This window comes from Cyprinus carpio, chromosome A9, assembly GCF_018340385.1.
Source record: "Cyprinus carpio isolate SPL01 chromosome A9, ASM1834038v1, whole genome shotgun sequence".
NCBI classification, from domain to species: Eukaryota; Metazoa; Chordata; class Actinopteri; order Cypriniformes; family Cyprinidae; genus Cyprinus; species Cyprinus carpio.
This window is the reverse complement of record NC_056580.1, coordinates 7,665,114-7,690,530: the sequence shown is the minus strand read 5'-3', so window position 1 is coordinate 7,690,530 and position 25,417 is coordinate 7,665,114. Positions and strand designations below refer to the sequence as shown.

General features: G+C 37.3%; 1 protein-coding gene across 1 annotated transcript in view; it reads left to right on the top strand.

Annotated features, from left to right (window-relative positions):
* Window positions 1–25,417, top strand: part of LOC109069403 (collagen alpha-2(IV) chain-like) — a 74,935-nt gene that overhangs the window by 13,426 nt on the left and 36,092 nt on the right. The window contains exon 4 of the mRNA XM_042763077.1: window positions 17,534–17,614. Coding sequence (XP_042619011.1) covers window positions 17,534–17,614 — 81 coding nt within the window. The remainder of the gene's footprint in view (window positions 1–17,533; window positions 17,615–25,417) is intronic.

Below are 25,417 nucleotides of genomic sequence, written 5' to 3'. Positions count from 1 at the left end.
AGAACCTAAGGGATGTGATCCAGACGAGGCAGCGTTCTCGTCTGAGTCAGAGTGATACTGAGGTATCTACTCGTTCCCTTTAGGGATTTTTAACTTCTGCTTTTATCCTCCCCTTCCTAATTCCCCTGTACCACCACCAGCTCTCCACCTGATCGAGGTTAGGTGGAAACCTCTAACGCATAACAGTTTCCTATGCTGGACCTATAATGGTTTTTGGCTGGTTCTATGTTCATAGCAACCACCTTACTGATGGTCCGGACTAAAAGGAGGCGCCCCTTGAGCGGGGCTCCAGCGCAGGAGGGTGGGAGTATAAAAATAACCCTTTCTGTATATACTTATGTGTAAATTGCTGGTGGTTATGTGCCTACTAATAAACTCTGTGAGTTTCCTTTGCAGTGCTCAGTTACAGTGTTTACTAAACACTCGTCAGTACCAGCCATCCGGCTTCATGTTCCGGTATTAGGCGGCTGAGATCACAGGTTTCTGCGGGAGCCTCCTTGATCATCAGGCCTGGCACAGCACTGCAGGGAATTTCATGGATGTCCGGCCAGGTCACCCTGAGGGGTCTCCTGGCCGCTTAGGTGCTGTCGCATCGTGTCGCATCGAGCGGGAAGTGAAGGTGGCAGTTACAGAAGTCTTCTTGTATATGCTGCCAGTCGGTGATGCTCCCCTCGCTAGAGGTTTATAAAATTTGAGCTTGCCTCTCCCGTGCGGTTCAGCGCCTCTGCGATGCTTAGGAACCTTTAGGTACACATGCTAAGCTCTGTGTACTTTCTGAAAGCCACATGGTGGTCAGTGTGCACGTGAACACTTTGCGCACTTTCTAAAAATCCACGTATTGGTAAGTGTGCACGCAAGACTCTGCGCACTTTCTGAAATCCTGTATGGTAAGGGTTACGCGCTCCGCCTCGTTCCCTTTCTTGAGATGATTAGACCTTGGTTCCTTGGGCTCCATTCAGCCAGTGTGTATTTGTTTATACACCTCAAGCATCGCTTCCCAATGAGGGGCTATTCGGGCGATTCTCGTGGTAGTTTAGCAGCGCTCCCCTTTTCCAAGAAGGGTCGCCTATGAGCGTGCTTCTCTGTATTCAGGAGTTCTCCTCTCATATGAGACTGAGTTCACTGTTTTTCCCAGTGCGCTCCAGCATTATTTCAACAGATCGAGTTGATGATTCTCAAACATACTTTTTTGAGATGCACCATTCCATCTATGAGCTGCTGTATCAGAGTGCCACGAGAGCCCTTCCTTAGAACAGTTTTTGAAAATCCATGATATGGTAAGTGTGCACGTGAAGTTTTTGCACACTTTCTGAAATCCACACTGTGGTAAGTTCGCACGCTAGTACTCTGCGTTCTTTATAAAATCCTATATGGTGAGGGCTTCGCGCGGGTTGCTTCGTGCCCTTTCTTGAGCTGGTAAAAGCCCAGTTCATCTTGGGCGCCACTCCACCCATGTATCCTCGGATACCTATCTAAACAGGGTGTTGCTACTGGAGATCTGTTGAGACAGCTCCGTCAGCAAGCTTTTGCGGAAGCAAGCTGTAGCCCCTGTGTGACAGGCTAGACTTAGTATAAAAATGCTAGGTTCCTAGCTGTATCCCTTTAAAGGAATCTTTCCTGATTCCAAGCCTTTAGCTCTACCACCGGGCCGAGGCCCTAACAATTAAGTTGGGTATGTAGCTTAGGCCTTTGGCCGTAAGGGGTATTGTCACAGACAGCCGTCTAAACGTCCCGGGGGCAACTCCCATTGAAATGGTAGAGTTGGTACTTAGTGTTCGCCAGTGATTCTGGCCTGCACTCCCCTCAGCATGGCGGCGTGGGTATACTGTTCCCCATAGCGATCCCTAGAGGACGCAGTTCGAAGTTCGCTTGAAAGGGAACGTCTCAGGTTACGAATGTAACCATGGTTCCCTGAGTAGGGAACGAGACACTGTGTCCTCTAGCTCCCTGCCATGCTTCGGACGCAAGCTTCAGACGAAGAAGTGAATGACGTGTTTTCCCGATGCCTGTTTTATAGTCGCACCGGTAGTGAAGTCAGAGGCTGTCGCCGGCCAACTCGTTGGTGTTTTTTCATTTGTATGCTTCAGACACGGGTCACGACGAGGTGTTCCCCATAGCGACCCCTAGAGGACGCAGTGTCTCGTTCCCTACTCAGGGAACCATGGTTACATTCGTAACCTGAGACGTTTTTACTTTATCAGCTGGTAGTAGTTAAAAAAAGAAAAAAAAAGAATGGTTCTGTATTGTAATGTTTTTGTTTGTTTGTTTGTTTGTTTTTTTGTGGTATTGTGCACGAGACCTTTACAATTCTATTCTTGACTGACAAGAATTAACTCAGAATGCTTGGCACCTGTTTACTATTCTGTCTGGCTAAGACTAAGGTTGTGTTCGAATAGTAAGCATACTCATTACTGCATACTATATATACCCTACTGTGTTTTTTAAATAATAAATGAATCAGTACACATAATGCAGCAGTAAAGATTTCAAATGCATATAGTGAGGTCATGTGATAATACATGGGACAGGGATGTAAAGATGTGATGGTGACTAAATCTTCACACTGGTATATAATCTTGGTATATAAAGATGTCTGTTGTACTTACATCTTTACTCCTTTCACTTTCTAAGACTAAAACAAATGCTTGAAAAATGGATTCATAATTATTCTTAATTAAATGCACAACAACAATAAAACCATACAATGACATACTAGCTTATAGAGCCTTTATATTAAAAAAAATAAGTGACAGTGCTTGGATGTCTTTTTTTTTCACCGTCTCTGGTTTAAAAAGCGTTTTTTTTTTTTTATTATTTATTTATTTTTTGCTTTACTTTTACATTTTGCTTGAAAACCAAATCCTCTTTCTGCTATAGTTTCCTTGTCATTTTTGCCATGCGCATCTTTGTGCTTGTGTAAACCTGAAGTACTCGCATTGAAAGCACCTCTCTGTACAATTGTAGCATCTGTTGTCCGACTGAACTGAATGGTTTTTATTTCTATAAAAAAGCAGAACAACATTGGGGGTGATATCGTGGTGGGCAAGTAATGTATTCGGTGTGCAGTCGAACACCAGGAACTACTAGAGCCTCAGATCTACATATGCTCTATGATGGCTTTACATAGAACCCTTAAAGCAAAAAAAAATGTTGTCATAATACATTAGTGAGGATGATGGGGGAGAGTTTTTTTTTGCTGCAATATTTTAGTGTCCCGAGTTCTAAAGCTTGGCAGCTTTTCTAATTTGTTTCTTCCTGTGATATTCTTTCATTCATCCGTAATTCCTTGAAGGATTCATATGGAATTGTTTCTCCAGAGTGATTCTAATTATCATTTGGTGCAACAACCGTAATAACCAAATTCAAATTCAGTGTCCATTTCTTTGCTTATCTCCCCATAGTTTTCCTGTTTCTTATGCATTTTCCTGCTGAGGAATGGAAGGATATCACACATCTGGATATCTTTATCTTATCTTATTTTCAAAAGATTTGAACTCATTTTGGTTTATTGGTTTTACTTATATATTTAATTCGTTTTCATTTGTTTTCTTAGCAATGTCTGGCAACACTGCACTTAAATGACAGTAAGCAATAAAAAAAAAAAAAAAAACATGGTCAGGTTATTGCTGACAGGATACAAAAACAGTACCAACACTAGTACACAGATCTATAGAACAAGTACTGTAGGTTACAGAATGAAATTAATAAAACTTAGCCATGAAGAAGTCTATGCTTTTACAGTCAGTAAAGTAGTTACATTTTCATAAAGTCGTGCTAAAAACTTTCATAAGATCATCTATATAACAATGGTTATTAATAAAAAACTATAACAATAATATGCATTGTTGCATGAATAATAAACAGCTTAACCCTAACCTATAGTAAAGTATTAACAAATTTTGATGCAATAAATATGGTAAAATTTAACAATATTCATCCATCCAAAAGAGAGAAAACATCTTTACATCTCACAAACATCTATATGTATGTATCTTTTGAAGTGTTTAGTGTATATAATGAGTTGTATTTGTTGGGGTTATTAAAGCACAATTCTTAACCCCACCCCAGACCTCACTAATTTTCAAACCCTGGTTACGGCCATAGATGTAGGTTTTCTTTGATCGGTTCCCTGAAGAGATATACGTTGTTAAAATGAAATAGCAAAAAACTTGATAGTCAATGCTATAAGTGGAGCTTGCTCAATGTCAAAACGTCTCATGTTAATAACACTTATTGCTGTGAATATCATTCAAGCTTTTACTTTTGGTTTTGTCACTCAAAAAGCTTACAATCAGAAATGGGAGCTGAACATCCTGGCAGCCAACACCTCCATTTGGAGACCAGGAACATCAAGTCTTTTTTTTTAAATTATAACATTTACTACTGTAAATATAGTTTGAGGTTTTATGTATCGTTTCATAAAAGCCTAGTGTCAGAAATCTGACTTGAACTCAGAAACCAGAAACTTCAACATGTGAGAAGGCAGAAAGCCCTTGAGCAGGGATGTCCAAACCTGTTCCCCAAGGGCCACTGTCCTGCAGAGTTTTGCTCCAACCCTAAATAAATATACCTGAACCATAGTAATTAAGGTCTTCAGACTCACTAGAAACTTCCAGGAAAGTGTGTAAACACTTACCACCATTGGGAGACATAGAAAACTTAGCATATGCGAATATTTAAACCGCTGGAGTTTAGCACGTTAGGCCACCCAACTATTCTGGCTTTGAGGCAAAATAGCAGCTTGAATGCTATCACTGGAGGCTGGAGCTTGCCTGAAGGCTAAATAAATAAATGCTATCCTTGATAAGCCACATGATTTGATGTACCATACCATTGCCTCACATCAAGTTATTGACTGAAAACAGATAGTAAGATTTCCATAATCTTACAAATAAACCAGAGTGATTCTTGCACTTTAGAAGAAGTGTATAATGTTTTAGTGAACTCTGTTTCTACGTGAGGTTTGACTCCTACTATATGTCTGGTTTTGAGATCATCGTCGTGTTCTGCCAAATTCATAAAGATTATTCCATTTGCGGGTGTTTGTATGCACATGCATGTGTGTCAGTTTTGTTATGTGCCTGTGTTATATGGATATTAGGTACCTGGCACAGACTGGGCTTTTTGTGAAGAATAGTAATTTAGATCAGTGCAATCAGTTACTGTAGACATAACAGACTTATGCACACACATCCACATAACTGCCCTACAAAGGCAAAAATCCATAACTCGCTGGAGCCTGGAACTGTGAAAAATTACTTTAAAGATTTGTATTTGTCCAGCCAGATTAATTATAGATAGGATACTGAATCTAAATATGGCAATTAGATGTTTTAGTAATGAAAATTATCTACATTAAAAAAAGAAAAAATCTTGAGCTCAATTTGATTTTCACCCTTATTTTGAAGTTACTGTACTCTGCCTTAGCATTGTCTGCAAAAGTGAGAAAGTCAAAGGCAAAAGACAGTAACTTCCACATTATATACAAAGTTTTTGGTTGCTGATCACCATTTGGTTGCTGATCACCATTTACAAAATCATTATAGTAACACCTTTATAAAAAAAATCTAGTGATCATGGGCTATCTCATAGGCTACAACATATAGTAATGTCACTGTATTAATCATTTTTCTGACTGTAACAGACAGACAAAAAGTGAAACACATGAGTGCAACATATAGTAATGTCACTGTATTAATCATTTTTATACCGTTTTAAAACGTGAATGCCAGCAAGTAGGAATAATGCTTGTAGATTAAACATCTCCAAAGTTTATTGACGTTTATTGCCATGGATTTTATTGGGTTACAAGAAAAGGTAGGAAATGGATTTAATTGCGAACTGTTACTAATGTTTTTTATGTGTGATACATCATGCTACGCTGTCACGGCATTCGAGTCCACATGCATGCACTGGCAGGCTGGCACTGAGTGTATAATTTGCATTATATAAAAAAAAAAGATTATTTAAAAAAAAATAAGATTATTTACGATTACTTATTGTTGCAAAGTTATCTACTCTTTGCTTGTTTACAGTGGTTTGTTATATGGAGCAGTTTGATTTATTTGAATTCATTTGTCTAATGAAGTGCTTCAGTGACAGATGTATTAAAGTACACAGGCTACAGCGTACTTTAAAAGTAGCATATTTCTTTACATCTATTTTCATGCGACCTCAATGCAGAGTACAACTGTGATAAATTAAACCATAATTAAGTCATTGCACCCTGAGCGAGTCCTGGATAACCTATATACCTCCACATGCCATATGTGCACTTTGTCATAAACACAAGCATGCAGATCCTGCCATGATAGTTTGTTTGTGTGGTCGATTGCTATCACACAGTATCATCCGTTATGTTCCACGGGACGTATCAGCAGGACGTCATGGTATAAACGTGAAAAACTCATAAATTGTGCTGGTATTCTGAGCTTTACAGCCCAGCTGCTGCTCACACTCCCTCAGACATGTGAAACAGCACAGTCCCACTGAACTCCCACTGACCTGTGTGAGGGTCACACACGAGCACACGCACACACACATGCACATGTATACACACAGGTCACATTCCAATCTCATAGCAACTCACTATAAAGTCCTTTCATTGGCAGGTGGTGTGGATGCCTCCTCCAGCTCAGTCCGTCAGGCTTCCTCTGAATCTGTCCACTTTGGGTCTCCAACTCTACAGAGTAATCAAACACAGAAGCATCATGCACATTTAAACTGAAAGTGAATTTTGATTATAACTGCTTCAGAGGGAAGTTTGTCTGTGGTTCATGTGGCCGTATAATGATAGTGTTGTTCAGGAATAGCTTTATTCCTGGCCTGAATAGTAAATAAGAGCTGTAGAACTATACAGTTTTGTTGTACAGCAACTGTTGCGAGACATATTGATTTACTGTAAAATGATTTTATACAGTGTCTTGTTTATTATTATACTAAAAGCAGGAACAACATCCTGTCAGAGCTGTGGCCTAGTGCTGGGAACACATGCTTTGACACATTGAGCTATAGTGCTAATCTGGATGAGTTTCAAGCTTTGTGTCAACAAGTAGTATGTGTGTGTGTGTGTGTGTGTGTGTGTATATATATATATATATATATATATATATATATATATACATTTTATTATAAAAAAAATGAAATGTATATAAAATACTAAAATGTTACGAAAAAATATACAAAATTATAAATAGACTGATAAAAAAAGATACTGAAAGTGCTCAAGATTTTAAGACTTCAGCTCACAACTCATAACAGTAGCTCTTGTCTTCTATTATCTTTCTAATCAGGATCCCAAGCCGATACGAGATCACAGCTAAGGTGAAAGGTCAACAGAGGGCAGAAAGCTTTAAAGTGATCTGAGATTCTTGACTAGGGTCACTGTTCAAGCAGACAGCTGAGTAGTTAAAAGTCTTATTCAGTTACAAAACATCTCCCTTCAGTAAACGTTTGAGTCAGGGTACAGCTCAATATTTGCACTGAATTTAAAGCCAGAAGTGGCTTCATACACTTTCAGACATCAAACATCAGCTCTCATCATCATCCACAGCTCTGCAATGTATATGGAAGAGGTTTGCTACTGTATGTGTGTTTATACTTCACCTCAGTGTTGTTTTATGTCTGTAAACTGAGATTCCATCTCAGAGTCTTCAATCATTTTGAGACCTTTGAACATAACAGCTGTTGCATTTTCCTATTAGCCATTTTCAAAAATGTAAATATTTAATATGTAATATTTTATGTATAAAGTAACATTCAGTAGCAGGCACAAATGGTGTCCGCAGTGTAGTGCATTAATGTGTTTTAACAGGGATGTCAGGACATCAAAATAGCTGGACACACTCTGTCACACAATTCAAACTGTTGCTCTAATTTATGACTCTTTTTTCATAATTTCTGTAGGGCTGGTCCAAATACCATTTTTTGAGCTTCGAAGCTTCGGTAGTAATCAACACCGAATATTCAAAGCTTCAGAGGGAGGGGGCTGAACATATTTTTCTCTCTAACACCGTGTCTACACCGGACACGAGCGGTGCGACAATTTAGAATCTATTATGTTGTCTACACTGGATGCGGCGCGCGCGGATGAAAAATTCCTGACAGTAAACTGCTGCTGCGTTCTATTTATGACGTACTGACACAAATGATTTTCAATGGTCGCTTTGTCGCGTCCAGTGTAGACAGACTTTAGCTGTTGTGGCGCGACACGCGTCCGGTGTAGACACGGTGCAATAAAGGCAAGAATCTCTGTGTGTTTGTCTGTTTGTATTTGAATAATGTTGAGAACTGTTCATCCAATCGACTTCACGCGTGGCAGGGAGTGCAGTGTCGCATTTTGGTGCAATATGGACATGCGACATGTTCAGAATGAATGAACTTTTAATAAACTACAGAACAGCGCAAGCCGAAAGCGGCACGCCTCACGCGGACAGGGCTTATATGCCCAGAGAACAGACACTGCACTAATTATATGATAAGAGATGGTCTGTTAAGAGCAATACTTTTAATATAGATAAATTATTATTACTGCTGTGTGTTGCTGTGTGTTTTTTATGACTGCTGTATACGCAAGTGTTTTCCAAGCAAATTAAGTGCACGTTTTTATCATGTGTAGAATTACTGATAACATGGCGTAAAAGCAGCTCGTTTTTTTTTTTTTTACTCATACAATATACTATAGGCGTATTTACAGAACTCAGGTGATTTTTCAAACTTGATGTGCTGTTGTGGTAGGCAGTTCAAATCGCATATTTGGCACACTGCCTTTGTCTTGTCCTCACTCAATTTAAAGTGCTCCCACACAGCTGAGGTCTTGGCATTTTTGTCTTCTCTTCCAGATGAACTGAATCATGACGTTCACTCATGGGCAATTCATATTCAAGGGCGATTGATAAACGTTCCGTGGGGGAAGACAGGTGTTCGGAAAAAAATAAATAGAATATTCGAATTTCAAAATTGAAAATCGAATGCCAACCCACTGAACGAATATTCGAATAATCGAATATTCTGGCCCAGCCCTAAATTTCTATCACTACATAAATAGAAATACTCTATAATGTATATCATTTCTAATAGATGGAAATTGACCTTCACATGAATGTACTGCAGTGGTGCCATGGTACAGAGATGGTATCCCATGGCAGTTCCTTTGATATGTTGTATACCTTGCTTGGTACTTGGAAAGATTACCTCTAAATTAACTTGATCTTTATACATTATTTTAAGGATACCATGGTATTAGCATGTCCAAAGAAACTGATAATTATATGGTACTTTATTGGTGACTTTTTTTAAATGGGACCATGATGTAAAAAACATTGCACGTACTGAAATAGAACAAATTGTACTGAAAAGACAATTAAGCATTCGTTTCTGGCTGCTTCAAACCTGGATTTGATTACAGAATGGATGTCCCAATTCCTCCTCATTAAGCTGTCATCTGGGAGCAGCCACTAAGGTGTTTACTGTGAAATTGCAAATCCCTACAGTATTTTGCAATGTGAACAGAGGAAATCTTGGTTTTCTGTCACTCTAAAAAATTCTGGGTTAAAAACAAACATTTCTGGGTTATTTGGCAACCCAGCGTGGGGTAAATATTGGATAGAACTAGGGGTGTAACGATCCACTCATTTTCTCGATGCATCGATTTCAAACCCTGACGATGCATATGCATCGATCTTGAAACATGGATTTTGAATTGTGAATCACCAATCTCGGACAGTAATCGATTTAAAACACTAATAGTCAAATTAATCGCGATTTCTATAGCGATTCAATGCTTTCAAAATATATACACATTAAACTACAAGCACGAATTAATGGAGACCTTGAACAGTGTTCGTGCCCTCGCATCTCTATCCTTCACACGCTCCCACTATGTACCGCCCGAGACTGTCACAGGATAGCACTCCATTTGTCTCACTGACACATTTTTTGATCAGCCAATGTGTGATCTCTCCTTAGTTCTCGTGGCCAGTAATGCTAAAGTAAAGTGTTTTACTTTTCTGTAGTTTTTCAATGGCTCTCGGTCATGCCGACGATGTTACCTGAGCAGTCGAAGGCTGCGCATTTATTGCATGGAGGAGTAAAAATGTAAGTGTCTAAAGCATACACACAGTTCCATTGAATGGTAATGTGTTTTAAACAATGATTTTGAACCGAATGTATGAAGGAAACTGTTTAAAATAACCACAGTACTAACAAACAACCTTGAATTAAAAAAGCGTGAGGTTTTATCTGATAATCAGATGCATTAAAGTTGCATTCGTTGCTATATAAACAGACATCTGGTGCGTTTTTCTTTCAGAATCATCATCATTCGCCGATGGAGGGAAAAAATTTTAAATACTATAACATTTTATTTTATGAAAACGAGATACAGAAGTTTTCACACTGAAAGAGAAGTAGACAAAATGTAAGCCTATTCATAATACTTTTAAAAAGCTCTTTTTTTTTAATCTTGGGACAAAATGTAAGCCTATTCATAATATTTTAATGGACAGCAGTGTTTTGTTTTTTGTTTTGTTTTGTTTTTTCTATAACCTATGGTTCTGTAACCATAAAGGCTGCTGTGTAATATGCCCCATGGCTAAGCATTTAAAGAATTTAGGGGAAGCATTTAAATAATCCTGTGAATGCACTTAAATCATGCAGAATTGAATTGTTAATCATTTAACATTTACATTTTCATTTAATCATTTAGCAGACGCTTTTATCCAAAGCGACTTACAAATGAGAACAAATCAAATCAAATTTAATTGAGAATCGAATTTAATTGATTCGTTTTGAATTTGCAATAATCATTCTGGATCGAATCGAAAACCTATGAATCGTGAATCGAATTGATTTGCTGTCTACCCAAAGATTCACAGCCCTAGATTGAACACATGCTAAGTTATTTTAACTTACTTAGCTTGTTGGGTTTTATACATTTACCTATTTGATGGGTTTGATGGATCAAGGATTTTTCATTTTAAATAATAAAAATGTACTCTAAAATCTGTTTTATATATATAAATGACAAGAACTGCAACGTACATTTAAAGGTGCTGTATGTAGGATTGACACCAAATGGTTGAACTAGGTATTGCAGTCCAAATTCAAACAAAATTTCACCCGGTCCCTCCTCCTCAGACTTGACGCACATGCAGGTTGCCAAATTGATGACACCAACAGGAACGAGCGCACTTGACAATTAATGAAATGAAATACACTGTGTTTTCGACCAACTGGCAACCCGGGGTGCCAAAATACAATTGGGTAAACTGGCCGTTGGCAGGTTTCACAAACCAAAACAGAGACAGACATTCAGGCTTGGAACGCACATTTTCAAAGGAGAATAACTGACTGTAGCATTGTTTTTTTTTTTTCAGATAAAAAACTTTTTTGTTTGTTTTAAAAAACAAAAAAGTATGTTAACTTAGCATGTTTCTTAAATATCTGCAAAAATATTGAGGTATTTTTATGCTTTTGTAAAAAGACTTACATACAGCAGCTTTAAACAAAAAATAAATAAATATATAACCCAGCATTTTTAGTGTGGAATACTGGCTAATGGTAAAATAAAATCAGCAAAAAAAAAAAAATAAATAAAAATATAAAAAAGAATTTTAAATCCAAAACAAAGATTGTAGAAACAAATACTATATGATCAAAGCCCAGGTATTATTCTCTTTTCAGTTTGTCCTTCGGAACACAATTTAAGATATTTTGGATGAAGACCTGGAGGCCTGTGACTGTCCCATAGACTGCCAAGTAAATAACAGTGTCAAGGTCCAGGAAAGGTGTGAACGTTGTCGTCAGAATACTCCATCTGCCATCAGACGTGCAATCTGAGTTATATGAAGCGACGGGAACACTTTTTGTAAGTGAAAAAAAAAAAATAATAATAATGACTTTATTCAATAATTCCTTTGTCAACGGTCTCCTCTGTCTCTCATTATCACTGTATGCTGTGTATGCTCTTCTGTATCATCTGTGCTACAAGGATGCGCTGTCAAATCAAAGCAAAATACATGTAGAAACAGCGCATCCTTGTGGCATGATACAGAAGAGCATACACAGCATACATTTTTGAAGGCAGCATAGATGTATCCTTTGCTGCCTTTGATATCCCACAATCTTGTGCGTTCTATTCCGTGATGGTTGAAGCAAAAATCTAAAGATGGTGTCCAAAAGTTGCGTTTGTGTTTTTTGTGATGTTACACTGCCTCAGAAGCTTGTCTGTAATCAGTTGTGTGAGGTGCCTTCATGTGCAAACACTGCCTCTAAAGTCATTGCCTGATAAGGCAGTGAGGCAGCATGTCAGTTGCCTAGGTTTTCGGATGCAGCTGCGGAAAGATACAGACACCTGACTAGGGATGTAACGATTCAACTCACGATTCGGTTCACGATACTGATTCGATTTTCTTACGATTTTTTTGTTTGTTTGTTTTTAACAAAATTGGATTTAAGACAAATTATAAATGAAAAGGTGTCCTTTTATTATTGCTTGGACAAAATGCTACACATTTCTTTGTGAAACTATAATAAAATGTCAAATAACAAAACTAAATTTAAATTTTAAAACAAACCCTAAATCTAATAAAATAAACAAGACAAAAAAAAAAAAAAAACTCTTCATATAAACAATGGCTTTGTCTTTGCTCTTTCCATTCAAAATTAGAGGCAACCACTGCATTTGAACCACAATCAAAAACAAAGATTCTATACACATGCAGCATGAGCAGATTTTTAAAACTAAATTAGATTGTATAATTTGAAATTTCAAAACAATAACAGAATGCTCTGACTTTAATTTTGTGAAACTATACCACATAAAACATCTGCACTAAACAAAGACAGCAGAAGCTCTGAATGAGATGCAGATTCACTCTCTGACAGCAGGTGGCGCTTATGGAAAAGCAGCGATACAGTGTTTCCTTGGTTTCATTGGCTGTTAACAGAGCAACACTCATATTTATATAAACTCTCACCCCCAAATGTATCGCGATTCGTTTAACATCTCAACAGATTTGAATCGTCACATATTTGAATCAATGTTCAATCGGCTAGGGCTGCATCATTACATCCCTACACCTGACAAATACTGTTGTAACTAGAAACTACGCTTCTAACCACAGTTCGAAAGCTGTAGTTTTGGGAAACACTGAAACGTTGAATATTGCTGCTAACCATGGAACTTGTGAACATATTCGGCAAATGATGCTTTTGGGAAACAAACCCCAAGTTTTGATATATGTTGATATGCTGTCCCTCAATTCCAGTGGAGATTAGTTAGTTTAGATGTCATGTTTAATTTTCAATAATGAAAGCAAGGCTATGATCTATGACGAGTACCTGTAGATGCACAGTTTGTTTATCACATTGTGCTATATTGAGGTCCTATGTCACATCATAATTTTTTTTTTTTTTTGAAAGATACAAATGTCAATATTCATTGATTCGTTTAACATCTCAACAGATTTGAATCGTCACATATTTGAATCAATGTTCAATCGGCTAGGGCTGCATCATTACATCCCTACACCTGACAAATACTGCTGTAACTAGTAACTACGCTTCTAACCACAGTTCGAAAGCTGTAGGTTTTGGGAAACACTGAAACGTTGAATATTGCTGCTAACCATGGAACTTGTGAACATATTCGGCAAATGATGCTTTTGGGAAACAAACCCCAAGTTTTGATATATGTTGATTTGCTGTCCCTCAATTCCAGTGGAGATTAGTTAGTTTAGATGTCATGTTTAATTTTCAATAATGAAAGCAAGGCTATGATCTATGACGAGTACCTGTAGATGCACAGTTTGTTTATCACATTGTGCTATATTGAGGTCCTATGTCACATCATAATTTTTTTTTTTGAAAGATACAAATGTCAATATTTCATTAGTTTAACATCTGACAGCAAGTTTAAAAACATTACAATCTGCTCAACAAACTGTCCATCTGTGCCTCACAGCCTTGATTTTATGCATGATACAATAACATGGCATCTACCGTGACTAAAGCCTATAATCAAGTGTAAACCAAGAACATATTGTATTTGCTTATTTCTTTGTGCTGTTGATCAGTCTTCATGCCAATTTCACTGTCCAGAGGAAAAAGCCTGAAGAATCTGGATCCCAGTGTGTTCCAGACACCTGTTCTATGGTTTGGCCAAGGCTTGACAACAGTGTTGAAATTATTGTGGGAATTATGGTTACGTGGTTAACCACAGAGAGTTGTGACTGTGGTGCATTGAGAACAGCTGAGTCATGTTGTCTTTGTGTATACAGGCAAATACTGACGTCCATAAATGGATGTTTCTCTCTCTTTATCATAATAAGTGAAGTGACGTGACATACAGCCAAGTATGGTGACCCATACTCAGAATTCGTGCTCTGCATTTAACCCATCCAAAGTGCACACACACATCAGTGAACACACACACACTGTGAACACACACCCAGGAGCAGTGGGGAGCATTTGTGGGTTTGGTGCCTTGCTCAAGGGCACCTCAGTCATGGTATTGCCGACCCAAGACTCGAACCCACAACCCTAGGGTTAGGAGTCAAACTCTCTAACCACTAGGCCACGACTTCCCCATAATAATGCATTCCCATTAAAAAAAAAAAAAAAAGAAAAAAAAAAACGGGGTGGAATTCATTTTCCTGCCATGTGCCCACACAGTTATGTAAACATGCCATGCTTAAATCATTGCAATGTTATCAGGCTATCTAGTAAACACCACAAAGGGCGATATCTAACAAGACACATCAAACAAAATCATATCTAATTGTGTGGACAAAAACCACTGTTATCTGACTCTTTCCCCTTTATTAGTCACGTTAATATTTCTGACACTAGGTCCTTCCTTCATAAAGTCTCGGGAAAAAAAAGTGCTGATTGTGCACTTGTACTGTTCATTTAATTGCATTTAATATAAGCTTAAACTATAATACATTTTCATTCACATAATAAATACTCTTCATACAGTATGCTAAAGTCTTTCTCTACTTCAGAGTCTCTCTATAGCAATGCTGAATAAAAATGAACATTTATTACGTCATTATTTACAGAATGTGTTAAAATCCAGTTATTAATAGACTGAGTCTCAGAGACTTTGATTATATGTGATTTGGGCATAATTGTTGAGTGATCATCGCAGATGAATGCAGATAGTTTCAGGCTGAAGTCAGGCCTCTGTCTCTTATTTAAGGAGGCTCAAAATGTCTTTGAATGAATGAGGCCTATTGAACACTCAACTTCCTTCTACATAACAACAAGATTCCTTTGAAATATGTACCATAAATATGACTGGCAGCTTACAAAAAAAAGTACACAGTGTGCTCCAGTACATAATATGCTTTCACATTAGAGCTGAGTCTGGTTTGTATGGTTGGTTTGAAATAGGTATTTCTACAGTATGTGAAAAAAGACTTAAAGATGAAGTGGCAGGTGGGTGGGTTTGGACCAAGCTTGAACCAAGTATAAAAACAGTGTGTGCATCATTTCTCTGCACTGTTTTCTATGAGTGTGGCTTTGAGGTTCATGGTTAGATGATTGCCAGTTTGTTGCTCATTAAAGGTAAAGAGTTTAATTTGTGTGTTTCCACAAATAATATTTCACAGATTTTCTGTATTTTTGAAGAAATGCAAACCTTATCTTTTATGTTAAAGTATTGTGATTTTACCTTTGTGCTGTAGATATTCTTATTTTAAAAAATTATATCATAAGTTATATTACAATCCCAATCTACCATTAATTGGCAAGCAGCCTTTTATTTATTTATTTATTTTTTTTTTTTTTACAATCCCTGTAAGCAATGATGATAGCCGGGTTGGGTCTAACCCAACATTCTTCAAAATATCTTCTTTTGTGCTTCACAGAGGAAAAACATACAGGATTAGAAAAGCATGAGTGTGAATAAATGATGATAGTAGTTTCATTTTTGGGTGAACGATGACTTTTTTAGATAAAACAAAGAAACAAAAGAAGCTTTTATTTGCAGAGGAGAACAGGATTGGGAAAGGACATCAAGTTGGGACTCAAACTCAGGACACCTAAGGTGCTGTTTCATCATATGCCAGAGCGCAGCCCACAAGGTTACGGCTCCAACACATGATCCACCCCGTTAACTGCAGTATATAATGACAGGAACATTTATTTACTCCATTATTCAACCACAGTGTAGAAATAAAATCATCATATCTGTGTGAAACTCTCAGCTCCAAACCTTGTACAGGCATTGCAAGACTGGATGAAAGGAAACTGAGCTTTCTCTGGTATAATTAAGCGTTGTTACTCATTACCCTTTGTCCTTCCAGTGGTTTGATTTGGAAAACATCCTACCTCCAGGCACAAAAACACACTCCTGATGCTAATCAGGTGATCATTGTCCCAGGCTTGCTGGGAAATGCTTTTCCAGGTAGCAGTGGAAAAGGTCTTTTTTTTTGTGGGGAAAGTGTGGGGTGGAACAGGACAGAACACAATACTCCTCTCATCATCTGCTGTAATCATCAACTATTTAGCAATAAACAGAAACTGGCCAGTCTTACACTCATTGTTTAAATTGCCATGACGTTTGTGCTGCTGTTTAGTTCTTAATCATTCCCACCTTCTGAAAAACAATGCTTGCCAATGGAGTCACTAGATGCATTGTTTCAGGACTTACGGTGCTCAGAGAAGATCATTAATAACAGTACACCTGCTTCCAGCATTTAATGTTTGATATTAGGCTGATTTGTTACACTATGCTCTTAAGATTTTTCCTATTTGATAAATATTCAATATTTAAATGTTTAATTTGATTATAAATCTGGGCTCTGCGGTATGAATATTTTAAAGGAAGGACATGCAGCTTTATTTTTTCTTCTGTTAGAGGACCATGAATCTGTCTGTGGTCTCATTTAAAAGAACTCTTTGTGACTTGAGGCAGGAGGCTCAATGTGGCCTTTGTCTGTTGGTTGCCCAGCATCTCATATCAGACGAACAAGACAGAATGTCTCTGAATCACTTTGTCGCACAGCAAGAAAAAAAGCAGACAGTTTTGTCTTGGCCTTAAATGTTTCATGGACACACAGGGCTGTTTCAGCAGTCTGTGGGATCAGTGTGTAGGTGTGAGCAGACATGTTGCCGTCATAGAATGAGATCCTCTGATAAATAAGGTTCTCCCTCACAAAAAGAAAAATAAGTCATGTATTCATTAGCTCAGTAATGTTCATTTGCAGACCCCCTATACTGAATTCCTGCAGTTAAAGCATGTCACAAATTGTTAACTTTTCATTACGGTGAAGTGCTTTAGTTGGCTCTAAGTTCAAACTATATATTCAAGCTTTAAAGGGCATATTTAAAGAGTTTTTGATTCACAGTTGGGTGTTTGTTCAGTTATGGGCTTCAGATCTCATATTATTATTTGATTGGTTTAATTATGTAATAAAAACTTTGTCGTTTCGCCCTGCATTACATCTGTTGGCACTGAATAAGAACATAACCCAACAATCTCAACATGTGCCATCTTACCATGTCTTTTTCTCTCTCTCTTTCTCAGGGAGTGAAGAAGAGCGGTGGACCATGTGGGGGGAGAGACTGCAGCGGAGGGTGTCAGTGTTATCCTGAGAAGGGTGCGAGGGTAAGTCTGTTTCAGCCTGCTAGCCCAAACCTGCATCTTTATCCATCCAGTGCTACTGTGTTGGATTTGAATTCACCACCACTGGAATATGCACAATGCAAAATGCAGAACTAGTGAAAATATGTCAAGAAATATACTAATTTGCATTACAATCTGAGAAACAAAATCATTCAATGGCTAAGTGATACAGTAATTTACTGTGTTGGTTACAGTTGGTACATATATTTTGGCCTAAAGCACACTCCAAAAAAGTTGGATGTCTTCATTTTAGCATGTCAGTTTTTACAGTACAATCTAAATTGAATTGTATTTGTTTGACAGAGTATCAGGCTGTACAAGACACCATATCTGTTTGTTCGCCATATCTGTGATCTCTCGTCATCTTTGGTGAAAGTAAAGCTCATTAGGGAGGGTTGGGGGAGAGAGGAAATACATTCCTTAGCAAACATCAGGATATGAAGGTCCTTGTGAGCATGACTTGAGATGTCAGTTCAGTTGACTTTTTTTTCCTGCACTGTACAGTTTCAGGAAAAGGGGTTTGATTGTTCTGTTGAGTCACAATAAGTGCCAAGGCTGCTGAAGGTATATGGCTACATACATTTTTCCTTTTGTTAATCATAAAAGAAGATACTGAAAGGGAAGGAATCACAGACTAACACTCCCTGTTTATATTTCTGACGCACTTGAAAAGTCATATTTCCGTTTAGTTTGACGTTCTGGTCACACTTTATTTTAATGTCCAATTCTTGCAATTAACAAACCATTAACTATTACTTTTACCTCAATGAACTACTAATTTTCTGCTTATTAATAGTTAGTAAGGTAGTTGTTAAGTTTAGGTATTGATTAGGATTAGGGATGTAGAATATGGTCATGCAGAATATGTGCTTTATAAGTACTAATACGCATCCAGTATGTTAATAATAGGCTTGCTAATAAGCAACTAATTAAAAGGGAGAACTGGTCCCTATACTAAAGTATTACTGACATTCTGACTGGTCCCTATACTAAAGTATTACTGACATTCTGTTTTAATGCGCAGCAGGATTTGATTGCTATACCTAATTAAAAGGGAGAACTGGTCCCTATACTAAAGTATTACTGACATTCTGATAAAGCAACCACCCCCTAGCAACTACATGGCAACCAGCTAAAAATACTTTAGCAACCGCAAACTTGCAGCAAACTTGGCACAAGAAAGTAAAACTTGTTCCATGCAAACGTAATATCAAATTTCTCAGTGTTGTTTCCTTTCAGGGTCTGTCAGCATCTTACTTTAGCCAAACACACTTTTCCACTCTTTGTATAGTTCTCAGTTTGATGTGTGTGTTCATGAATGATGTTTAAAGGGAAAAACGGCCTCACAGATGCCTGGACACAGTTCATGTTTCCCACTAGGTCTCTTGTGACCCTCCTCTGGCTGGCCTTGACATGTGAGGCCAGTGGGAAATAAATGTGAATCTAATTTGTGTTATAATGACAGGACCATTTGTTAGTAACTTTTAAGTTGAGAGCTATATTTTTTGGCCAGAGAAACTGTGGATATTTTAAATTATTATTTCTTGGGCCTAATAAAACAGTTTTAAATAGTATTTTTATTGAATTAAATAATACATCTCCAATATACTGATGATTTAGATTTATGCACAGCGGTACTTTTATCAGTAAAAAATTATCAAATGAATCTTAAAGGATCATCCTGTGGTTCATAGTAAGCACATTTTCTTGTCTAATAAATTGTATGAATGTAACTGCACTGGCACTGTGCATCTTAGCTGAATCATGGAGGCTTTAATGTCACTTTGTGAGAATAATAGTTTTAAGAGATGCCATGGACCTGAAGTGTCTGCCAGTCAGAATAACCCAAATCAATACCCTTTACGATGTGAGTTGTGACTTGATGAGAAGAAATGTTTTCTACGCTTTAGTGAACATGAGCAACAGAAGGATAGTAAATTAACTCCAATCCTATTTTGAATAAGTGACACACATACAGAATGTATAGTTTTATTTTAGCAGGAAGTATAACACAGTGTGTATCATCAGATAATTTCTTGGCTCTTATAATAGTTTATCTTGGTGGGAAAGAGGCACAGTTCCTCTTGCCTGTCTTTTTTTGGGTGCTGGATAAAAACGTATTCTCTATAAATGGATCCATGTTTGGTGTAAATAAGTTGTGCATCCTGCATCTCCTTTCATAGACTTCCGTGTATCTGTGTGAGAGAGGGGATGCAGTAGAGCTCCTGAATTCCCAGTGTCTGTCTCACTACAAGCATCTGTTTACTTGTTTGCTGTCAGTGTCCATTACATCACACACGTACCCTAGTTTAGTGGTGTCCAGTCCCGCTCCTCTAGGGCCACTGTCCGGCAGAGTTCCAGCTCCAACCACAATTAATCACACATGAACCAGCTAACCAAGTGCTGAGGCAAGTTGGAGCTAAACTCTGCAAGACAGTGGCCCTCCAGAACCAAGTTTGGAAAACCCTTGCCCTAATCCATGCCTTCACTCTCACTACAGTTAAAATTGATTAATTTTGAATATGGATTCATTCAGAAAGCAAGAAACAAGCAACCCTTATAATGCAAGCAGATTTGTTTTATTATTATTTCGAGATCACTTGGATCACTATGGAAGTTTCCCTCTTTCAGACAAACCTCACTAGTCCATAATAATTCTGAATTCCATCTTCATTTCATCATGCATCCATAATGAAAGAGACTTTTCTTCTCTTTTTATTCAGCTCAAAGCATTTTTTTTATTTTTATTTCCTTTAAATATCACCATCTTCCACTCTGCCTGTGCCCTTTCCATATTCAGTTGTAGAGTCTTGGAGTCGTTTTAGATTTAAAGAGCATACAAACAAAAGAAGCCTTGTAGGCAGAAAGAAGCACAAGATGCAACTGGGCACAGATTTTATTATTTATTTTTTATTTTTTAATTTTTTTTGAGTGGGTGGGTGGTATTTGTGCAATCTAAACAGCTGTAATTACTCTCATTGATGAAGAAAATAATTGACCCCACATACAAGAGACTATATATCTATATATCTACACCCGCTTATAACCTTCAGACCTTCAATTTTTCTTCAAAATGCACAAGTATGCAAACTACAGCCTAAATAACTTTCAGACTTGAAGGATTTTTTCAACTTTCAGAAGAACAGACTGGCCGAAACCCTGTTAGTACCAACCGTATAAGCATTAAATTGTTAAATTGTATAAATTGTTTATCCTGACCTCTCCTTCCTTCCTGTCAGTAAGTGATTTGGGGTTTTGCGTCTTTGATGATTAGTCTCCTTTGAGGGCATGTAACATGTTGTTTTGGACAAACGTTCCTTTCCTATCTTAATAAACATTCCTTCATTTTTACATTTTAGTATCAAAGAAGAAAATTTCAGGGTCTGAATAGTTTTATGGCATAGATTTGACTAGTAAACCCTCTTTTCCGGCTATTTTACATATCTGTGGTCTACTTGGACTTTATGATAAAGATGCTTCTGTTTTACTAAAGGCTTTGCTTTTTGTGTTAGTCTCAACAAAGGATTTAGACCAGCAGTTTCCACTCAATCGGCAGTCTAAACAGTGATCTAACCGTAATCACTACGAGTGACTTCAAACAAATCAAGCTGAAGGCAACTGAAAAGATGCACATGAGGTTTGACGTATGTCCAAAACATCTGTCTGGCTGTCTCAGACAGGCACATTTCCTGTAGAAGAGAGATTCACAGTCAGTCAGTCTTATCCTAAACATCTTCCCAAATAGCTTATCTGTCTACACTGTGAAGAACACAGAGTGTTATCACTTAGGTACATGTGTGCCAAAAAAGACCAAGATATATATCATATCAACATCCTCCATCTCTCAGATCAGGGTCCAAAATTAACATTTTGCCACGCCTGCCATTGATGAACAACTTGTTTTAAAATACATTACCAGTAAAAGTTTTTGAACAGTAAGATTTTAGTTTTTTAAAGAATTCTCTTCTGCTCACCAAGCCTGCATTTATTTGATTCAAAATACAGCAAAAGCAGTAATATTTTGAAATATTTTTTTTGACTATTTAAAATAACTGTTTTCTATTTGAATATATTTTAAAATGTAATTTATTCTTGTGATTTCAAAGCTGATTTGATGTTTTATAATGTGTGTGTTAGGTCCCTAGGCTTAAGATCAACACAGATAAATGAGCAATTTATTCTGCTTTAAATTAAAAAATTAAATATTGCATAGCGAATACACTTTAATTTTCTAAATAATGTTTTATTTATTATTTTTGATTATTGTTCAAATCATCCCACGGGCTGGATTGGACACTTTTGTGGGCCATATTTGGCCCGTGGGGTGTATGCTTGACACCCCTGGCCTTATTTCCAGTGAAGGGAAATCTTAATTCTTCAGCATATAGTGACATTTGGATGAGGGTGAGGGATTATTCCCACCTTATAACAGTCACTCCTTCTCTCTCTCTTTTCAGGAGTTTACAATAATCGATTCCTGGACAGGAAGAAGCAGATCAGTCTGAATAGAATCAGATCATTTTATGTCTCTCTCTCTACTCAGACCTTTTTTCCCCCCACAGGAATGTTTCCCATACATGTATGACACACACCCAGGCCTCTCACACATGTTCTGCTTCCATGTCCACTTGCATATATCATACTTAAATGTCACAATGATAAACACACCATGGAATGGACCACTTGCATTTCTAAGAAATGTTCAAAACACACAGGCCAAAAAAATGGAGTGCTGTAATTACTTAGAAGACCACACACGAGAAGCTGAGATAGTGGTCATATAGAGGCGATTATGGGATGTCCTGTGGCTTTCCATCACATTCACAATATTACTGTTTCTATCAAAATCAAATAAATGATTGATTTTTATCAAATAAATGTAACATTGGTGAGCATTACAAACAAAAACATCAAAAACAATTAGTGACCTCAATCAAATTATCTCTCTGCAGTAATACAAAATGCATAGTCAGATATTAAAAACCTGTTGAATACAGTACCAAATTATTTGGGAAAAAAGTTTAAATGCCTGAATGAAGTGTTTGCCAAATCACCAATGACAAAATGGACTTTCTGCCAAAAGAGTTTATAGAGAATCTTACAGCATGAAGGAGTTTATAGAGAATCTGTGCTGAAAATTTGTATTTAGTGCGAATAGGCCTTAAAAGGGGTTAAGAAAATCCATGTAAAAGATTTAAAAAAAAAAAAGAGTCCAGCAGCTGGTAGTTCAGCAATACTGTCCATATGTTCCTTATCAAATCCCCCTGATCCCCTCAACAATGGCTGCGAGCTGGTAATGCTCAATTCAGGTTTTTTTTTTTTTTCATGACAGCTTGCTGATGATACTGGCATCTTCTGAAAGCTATAAATGATGGAGACGATGGAGTAAAATGACAGGATTATCAGCAATGGATCCTTTCCCTCAATTGACTATTGTGTGTAAAACTCAGTAATTTCCTTTAGTCAACTGAATCAAGCTGCAGTCCTTCAGTCACCCACGTTTGGAGCTCTGCCCTGGTTGGCCAGCTGGTCTGCTGGTGAGCAGTGTTTTAGCACAGCTGGAACTGGAGTGGGTGACAGGTCACAGAGCATAATGAACAATCATGCATTTCTGTTCTAATGCCACTAATTATGCAGAAATTACATGCTCACTTTTAATGAAATAATCTGGGTTTAGTTGGTTTAAAGCAATAGTTCACCCAAAAATTAGAATTCTGCCATCATTTACTAACCCTTATGTTGTTTCAAACACATAATACTTTGGTTCATCTTAGAATCATAAATTAAGTTTTTTAAATATTCTCTCATCGTTTTTGTCCATCCATTGAAATGTTCTTAAAGACATGGTAAAAGTAATCCAAATAAATCGAGTGGTCCACGACTTTTGAAGAGATACAATCACTTTATATGATGAACAGGTTTAGGCTTTTATTCACATATAAACATTGATTAATGCACATACATAGACTACATCAAATATGATAAACAGAAGCTCAAACACGCTTGCTTGCATGAGAATCATTGAGGTTTGTTCATGTTTTGGTGAGCTACCTCTTTGAGCTCAATCGACAGCATTTGTTGCGAGAGATGAGTTAAAATATATATTTTTTGGTCATCAAAATTATGTCACAAATGCTGTTGAATTAGCCTAACTTGTATTAAACTCTGAATATTCCTTTAAGCAACTTATAATTTAATTAAACACAAATTAAAATGTTTGCCACCCAAACAGAGTAAATGTGTGGTACTGTAGCTATCATCACTCTATCAGTCTTAAGATGAAAACAACATGTTACACAAAGTGACATAAACATTTCATGGTTTCCTCAAAGGAAACTTGATATTTCCAGTTCAAGGGGTGTTTGCTTTTATAAACCAGGCCTCTGACTCCCATGGGCATGTCTGTTAGGATGTGAAAGGTAAAGGGCATGTAGTGTTATTGATTATCTGGTTGAAGTGGTTTAGTTCTTCCTATAGCACAGGTCCCCAGCCTCATTCTCACTTACATCACAGCTGGTTCCTGTCTGCACTCCTGTGCTGAGCCTCAGAGGGCTCATTCCTGAATCTTGAGGTAACGGCGCAGGTGCCTCTGGCTACAAGCACCTCCTCAAAAAGTGGGGGGCCCAAGCAGACCTCCCAACACATGTGAACCACAGACAATGTCTCATGCACTCATGCTAATGGAAAACAAAACATGTAAACAAATGGCATCTGGAAAACAAAATAAACCAAAACCGATGGGAGGAAAATATTTCAACCACAGTGTTTACACGTTGCATTGTTTGCTGTAATATATTTCATGTCTTCTTTCTTTAGCTCTGGATTGAAATACTTGGTGCAGCGTGAAGCACGTGCAGCAACACGTGGACCAGAGACCAAAAGATGATGTGTCTGGACCAATTACAGCCAAATCTAAACACATTAAAAGTATAATAAACACAGGATCCCAGTGTAGCTGATCTGTGCAGAATGCATCCTCTGAGCCCAAGCCAGTTATCAGGAGAGTGTCAAATGATTTATTATGGTTGGAAAGTGTCATTGTGACATTTTGAATAACACTGTTGACAAATGGTTCCCTAAATACAGTCTACAGATGTCGGTTTGTGTGTTGATGCTGCTGTTTTTTTACTTAAGGTCAGTTCAGTTGTGCACCCACTGCTTGCCCCAGGCTCTGTCCCTTCTGAATGTTGTTATGAGGACCAGGTCAAAGAGAAACAGAGTGGATCACTGGGACACTTAACTCAATTAGTCTTTGTGTTTTAACCTTAAATATATTCAATTAAATATTTGATTGTCAGTATAATTTTATTGTATACATATGAAATTTGTCAACAGTGACAATAAAGACATTACAAAAGACATTAAAGTTTGAAAGATTTCAATTTTAAATAAATGCTGTGATTTTTGACTTTCTATTCAATAAAGAATTCTGAAAAAAAATGTATCACAGATTCCACAAAATATTAATAACAGTTTAAATATTGATATTTCACAATATTACTGTTTTTAATGTATTTTTAATCGAATAAATACAGCTTTTGTGAGAATATCTTTCAAAAACTATTTAAAAATCTCACCTACCGAGTATACAGTATATAGGTTAAAATGATTTTTCATCTGAAGGCCTTCTCTATGGGCTAATTACATATATGCAATATTAAATAACATACTCGGTTTCAGAATTTTTTGTTTGTTTGTTTTTTTTTGTCTCATATAAGCATTATTTGTCAGCTCTGGGTTCTGATGTTAAGAGGAGGTGTTTGAAAATGGAGCCAGGGGGATTTA